The sequence below is a fragment of the Coffea arabica genome, chromosome 10c (genome assembly GCF_036785885.1).
Source record: "Coffea arabica cultivar ET-39 chromosome 10c, Coffea Arabica ET-39 HiFi, whole genome shotgun sequence".
NCBI classification, from domain to species: Eukaryota; Viridiplantae; Streptophyta; class Magnoliopsida; order Gentianales; family Rubiaceae; genus Coffea; species Coffea arabica.
The window spans coordinates 4,011,383-4,017,643 of record NC_092329.1 but is presented as its reverse complement, the minus strand read 5'-3'; the positions used below and the strand labels follow the sequence as shown (position 1 = coordinate 4,017,643).

The following is a 6,261-nucleotide window of genomic DNA, read 5'->3' as shown; positions in this document are numbered from 1 at the left end:
GAAGATTGCAGAGCGATCGTGACTTCTGGTCGTTCCATTTTCCCTGCCGGTTTCATGAAGATTGCTGATAAAGTAATGTATCGGATGGAATTTTTTTTTTTTAAAGAAAGACCTTGAGAAGAGAATAGGGATGGAACTAGAAATTTTAATTTGAGGGGGTAAAATATATATACGTAAGTAAAAACTTCCGAATCAGCATAAAATTTTTGAAGAAGCAATTAGTTTAAAATACAGAAAAACTTTTTAAAATTTTAAAGAAAAAAATATAAATATCTAGAGCTTGGGGGATGGAGGCCCTCCCCCTCACCAGTTCCGTCCTTGCTTTGAGAAATGAGTTGTACATAGAGGACAACCACATCCCGTGTTTGGTAAACTAGAGTAGAAAACAAGATGAATCAGTGATACAGTGATTATAAAGTATGTTTAGTGACTGGTGAATCTGTCATTGACCAAAAGATCTGAGATTCTGGAGTATTCTTCATGAAAAGACATCATGGATGTTCATTTGTGGAATCTTTGGACAAAATGCACTAGACAAAGGACGAATTCCGGAAAGTTGCAACTTGCGAGTCTTCATTTTCTTTTTTCTTTTTTCATTTGGTACAAAAAGAAATTATGTGCCAATTCTGAAACGTATTTGTATGAATACATCGTCTCCTAACCATACCAATTTATATATCTTCTACCTTATCTGAACGCCAGAACTCAATAATCTGAATGTCAATTATTTGCGCGTATCTTAAAATGCAGAACCAAAAGGCTCATTTAAAGGATTAAGAGCCAAAGCACTATTAATTTATACAGCTTTGAAAGTCATAGACAGTATAATGCTAATTCAGAACAATATCAAACTGACAAAACTTAAAAGAAAAGGCTGGACTAATGAACAAATCATTAGTGGACAATGGATGACACTTTATCAAGATCTTCCGCACTCACTCCATAAATGGAATCCAATTCCAATAGGATACGTCACATTTACCTTTTATTTATTTATTTAAATGAATACTTTTTTTTTTTTTTTTGTATTTTAAGAATTTGAATTTGTTAACACCTGTTCCCTCATAGGCAAGAGACTTAAAATCTTGTTTGGAAAGTCATTTTTCATCAAAAAAATTTTCATATTTTCTGTGAATATATTTTTCATTTTTTTTTTTGCTTTATATATATCGAATTGCTACAGTATATTTTTCTATAAAAACTCTACAAAATTGCAATCTAAATAGGTCCTTAGGAATCGAATCCATCTATTAAAATCTTTGGCAACATGCAATTTTTTCTTCTTTTTTTCCTTTTTGGAAGAAAAACACCGTGCAATTTCAGCAAGGTAACAAAAACACGATTTCCATGTGTCAGAGGCGTGGACTGTCACTGCTTCAAGTAGACAGAAGCATTAGACTTGCACAGTTTGAACACGATTTCCATCCCAATATAATTAGTGATAGGGATTAAACATCTCGAGAGAGTCTATCAAAGAGTCCAATATGTAAGTTAGAAACCTAATCCTGACTCAAAAACTTAAATCATTAGGTTTCGGACCCTTATTTACATATTAATTGTTCTTTCTCTATCTCTCGGATTAATGTGGAACATAAATCTTTACTCATGAATCTAACAAATCTCCCCATTTATGGATAACCCTCACATTAAACCCAAATTTACAATTCCTTATTCAAACCCACTTTAATATTCAACGCAAATCCACCTTATCATTTAAAGTCATCTCTTCTCCCAAATATGGACCCACTCTTATATAGACTAGGGATGTAATCGAGTCGAATCAAGCTCGAGTAGTGCTATACTCGAGCTCGACTCAACTCATATATCCCTTGGCTCGAGCTCGATTGAGTCAAAAAAATTGATACTCGAAACTTGACTCGATGTACTCGCTCTAAGCTCGAAACTCGACTCGATAAGGCTCGACTCTTAGTCAAACCTTATCAAGCCGAGTCTAATCAAGTTTTTTGACTCGACTCGACCAAAAAACTGAGGCATTTTTTAGACATTTTTTCTTTTTAGGTATTTTTATAATTATGTTATTATTTTTTTACCCTTATAAAATTTTATTATAAAGAAGAGTATATTGTAAATTCCGTATAACCTATACCCATAATAGTCATTTTATAATTATAATACACATATATTATTTAAATTATAAATATATTATTTAAATAGCCCGGCTCGACAAGCTACTCGACAAGCCTCGAGCCAAAAATTTGAGACTCGAAACTCGACTCGAACGCCAATCGAGCTACTCGAAACTCGGCTCAAACTCGGTCAACCTGAGTTCGAGTCAAGCCGTTGACCGAGCTACTTGCAAGCTACTCGCGAGTAGCTCGGCTCGCGTACATCCCTAATATAGACCCATTTTTTTTTCAACATCCAAACTGTACCGGACCTCTGCCAAACCCATGGTGCACCTGATCCAACACTAGTCAAACTCCTTAACACTTTGACACTTCGATTCACCATTAAGAAGAGAATTTTCACCGGTCCAACTCCGAGAAGAATTCACTTACCCATAAGTAGTTCTGTAATTCTAATATCAATTTGATAGGGAATTCTGAAAAGAATCCAATTACCCATAAGTAGTTCTGAAATTCTGATACCAATTTGATAGGGATTAACACCTCGAGAGAGTTCATCAAAGAATCCAATATATAAGTCAGGAACTCAAGCCTGACCCAAAAGTTTAAACCATTAGGTATCAAGCCCTTACTTACATATTAACTATTTTTTCTTTATCTTTCAGACCAATATGGAATATAATCCTTTACTCATGAACCTAACAATTAGTAGCTTGATTTCTTTGCTTTTTATTTTTTAATTAAAAAAAAAACTATTTGAAGCCGCGTACAACTCTGGGCCAAAGCATCTGACCATCTTGTCTAGGAAAGCTCAGGCTATCAACCACGACAAGGCTAAAAATAAATGCAGACGAACTGGGGCAGTGGTTTGAAACTGGGTCAGCCATGTTGAGTTTATTACTAGTGAGTTGGGAACATTGATAATAAGTTACATTGGGGGCCGGGTCTCGGTTGATTTTCTCTTAATAAACTTCCCCCACGTAAATTTGGGCCCCCGGAAGGCATCCGCCCAAATAACCTTTCTGCTTGCGGGGGTAAAATTTTCTCTTATTGACCTTTATTCGTGCACAGTAGAAAAATTTTAATCTCCATCCAATCTCAGTTCATGTGAAAATAAATCAAATTTATTGTGCAGGAAAAATTAATCCTTCCACGCATTGTTGACAATGCATGCATTAGTCCTTCGAATCCTCCTAAAGCAATGGAAAGAAGAAATATAAAAGAAGGGGAACAAATTTTATCAATTGCATCCTCAACGTTAATCATCAGTAGCATGCCTGTACCAAAAAAATTTTTTTTTTCTAGATCTATTTGGTGTTATATAATATTGAAGCGACACTAGGAAAGAAATACTAGTATTTGTTCAATCTGCCCTTCGGAGTTGGAGGCGGTGGCTGCGAGTATGCAGTTCGTGGATGGTTAGGCGAGTGTGGCGGACTAGGAGGTGGAGGAGAGTAGAAGTAAAACCAAGCCGGAGGCACACTAGGAGGTGGAGGAGAGTAGAAGTAAAACCGAGCCGGAGGCGGTGGCTGCGAGTAGCATAGTCATTCATACGTATGCTTCTAGGCAACGAAATTTTTAGCTTCACAATAGATTGCACCAGAGACAGTAGTGAATCTGATATCTTCCAGCACAACACAAAGAACTAGACTATTAATTGCACCAGAAACTAAATTTACAGCTTGAAAGTAAAAATCCATAATTGAACTGTCATTTTAAAGTCAGAAAAATATTTAAAAAAATCCGATTATCCGCATTTTTTTAACAAAAACCACAGGAAGGCAACAGTTAAGAGACATTTAAGAAGTAAATAACATCAAATGTCGATAGATTCTTAAACGATACATTAGTTTGCATTCCCAGATCATAGTAAACCCCTCAAAGTCCCAGATCCATTAAACATAAGCGACATGCAAACCAAGAAAATCTCCCAAAACTCAAAATTAGACCTTAAGCACACCTCAAAGACATAAACTTCACATTAATTTCTATATTTAAAAAAATTACTATGATATCCAATAATTGCAAAAGCGAAAAAGGAGAAAAAAAAAAAAGCAGCACTGCAAGACTTTCTGTCGTCGATCAGACACATAAGATAAGGACAAAGAAAGGGGAAATTTTTTAAAACAGAAAAAAGCCAAAGCACAATAAAATTGTTTAGACCACGATAACACATTGCTAATAAAAACACAGAAGAAGAGAATAGAACTGTCCCCCAATGCATACAAAATAATAACAAGTAAAGGACAACCAGGAATTTCAGAGAAAACTACATTACAACTCCAAACTCAAATTCAAGCAAAATCATTTATCCATAACCAACCCATTACTCCAAAACTCCTAAAAAGGTAAGAAAAAGAAAAAAAGAGTAAACTTGTACCAGCCAGTGCCATCCTCCAAGGCCAACAGCTTTCTTGACTACACCTTGCAGACCAACAAGAACAGACTTAGTCCTGTTGTTACCAGTCACAACAACCTTAGTATGACGTGGCAAAACCGAGAGCTCTTCTTCACTGCTGTCTCCACAGCTCTGCAAATGTGAAAACCCATTCACTGAACTTTCTACTGCTTCGAGCATTTCTGATAGAAAAAGATCAGCTTTTTGTCCCCTAAATTCAGTCAAATTCCAGTTTCAGCCCAAGAATTCGGAACTGATCGGAAGATCAGGCATTGTATAGTCCAAAACCGTGATCTTGGTGGTCAATTGAGCGAGAAAATGAGTGGAATTTTGGGATTTTTTGAGTGTGAAAAAAAAAACACAAACCAAAAAAAAAAAAAAATGAAAGGCTGGACTTGGGGGCAAGAGAAAGAGGAGAGAGAAGATGGTGAGAGTGAGAGTGACTTCGGTGTGTGTTTTTGTGTGTGTGTGTTTTTCTCTGGCTTGTTTAATGCTTTTGTGTAGGCTATGAATCCCGGAGAGTTGAAATGAACCAATAGGAGGAGGCCACGTAGGAAGGAGAGAGGAGGTCGTCAATTATTCATGCAATAGAGGCTTGCGCTGCGGCAAGATGCAAGACAACTAGCGCGGTGTAGGGTGGGAGAGTTACAGAGGGCGAATTGACCGCTTTGACTGGTGCTGCGCATCGCGGAATGGAGTCGTGGGATTACTGAATTCACAATTTTATCCTTTATTAGGATTTTGGTTGCTTTTCTTCGGTACATTTTCACGCCTCTAAGGCTCTAACTTCCCCCTTTTTTTTTTCCTTTTTCCTTCTTCCTAAAGTCCTATGCTGTCTCTTCAATTTTGTCCTCCCATGTCACACACAAATCAAAACGAAGTTTATAATCAACTTGAGATTTGCTACCATAAGATACGATGTCACAAAAGATTGCAAGTAAGATAAATTCTACAAATGATAAATTGTGCCCGTACAAGAAAATATATAAACAATTATTCTATAAACTATACGTAATGATAATATATATGACGAGCGTTGTTACATTTTCAGCACTAGTGTCAAAGATATGTGCAACACGTGTGTAGTTCATAAATCAATTTTTTGCAAGTTAAAATTTTTATTACTAAAGCAAATTGTAGTATTTTACACTTTCTTCTCAACAAATGATAATTGTTTTGCCAGTTACGACAAATGTTTAAACACAGTTATTTTGTCAAAACGTGTTCAGATAGTTATTGTTAACAATAGTTACAACTGGTTATGTTAGCAATTTATTATGTTTAAGTGGTAAAATAGTATGCGATTTTCATAAAAATAAAATAAAAATTATATAAAGAAAAAAAGCCTATTTCTCCTTTTATATATATAGTATAGAGATATATTAGATAAATAGTACTATAAGTTGTAATTAAATAGAGCCTTAATTTTTTTACGATATATCAAAAAAATACTATAATATTTTTTAAAAATATAATTTCAAATAATTTCCTGTCCAAACAAAACACCTAAGGATGGCAACAATTGAAATGAAGAAACAAAAATCTGAAGAATGAAAAAAGAGAGAGGGAGAGAGATTGCTGTGCAAGGGTGTTGGTGTAAATTGGTGGAGAGAGGAGACTGATAGCGGGCAAAAGTAACGGGAACCGGAAAGTCATGGGGAGGGCCCACGTGGACAAGGAAGTCTATCTACCGACGGTGTTGTCTTATCCGACATGGGCCACTTGTCTCTCCTTTCTCTCACTTCACTTCTGCAGAATTCTGCGACATCTCCGTAT

General features: G+C 35.8%; 1 protein-coding gene across 1 annotated transcript; it reads right to left on the bottom strand.

Annotated features, from left to right (window-relative positions):
• Positions 1-3,304: 3,304 nt before the first annotated feature.
• On the bottom strand, positions 3,305-5,090 carry LOC113713336 (uncharacterized). Its single transcript, XM_072068232.1, has 2 exons — positions 4,468-5,090; positions 3,305-3,616 (listed from the first exon to the last, which is right to left on the bottom strand). Exons 1-2 carry the CDS (start codon positions 4,663-4,665, stop codon positions 3,440-3,442), a joined length of 375 nt encoding a protein of 124 aa, XP_071924333.1. The 5' UTR covers positions 4,666-5,090; the 3' UTR covers positions 3,305-3,439.
• Positions 5,091-6,261: the final 1,171 nt, after the last annotated feature.

Coding starts and splice junctions, on each gene's coding strand:
- LOC113713336 (XM_072068232.1), bottom strand. CDS start 4,665: ATGCTCGAAGCAGTAGAAAGTTCAGTGAATGGGTTTTCACATTTGCAG. Junction 3,617..4,467: donor TTGGAGGATGGCACTGGCTG/GTACAAGTTTAC, acceptor TGCTACTCGCAG/CCACCGCCTCCGGCTCGGTT.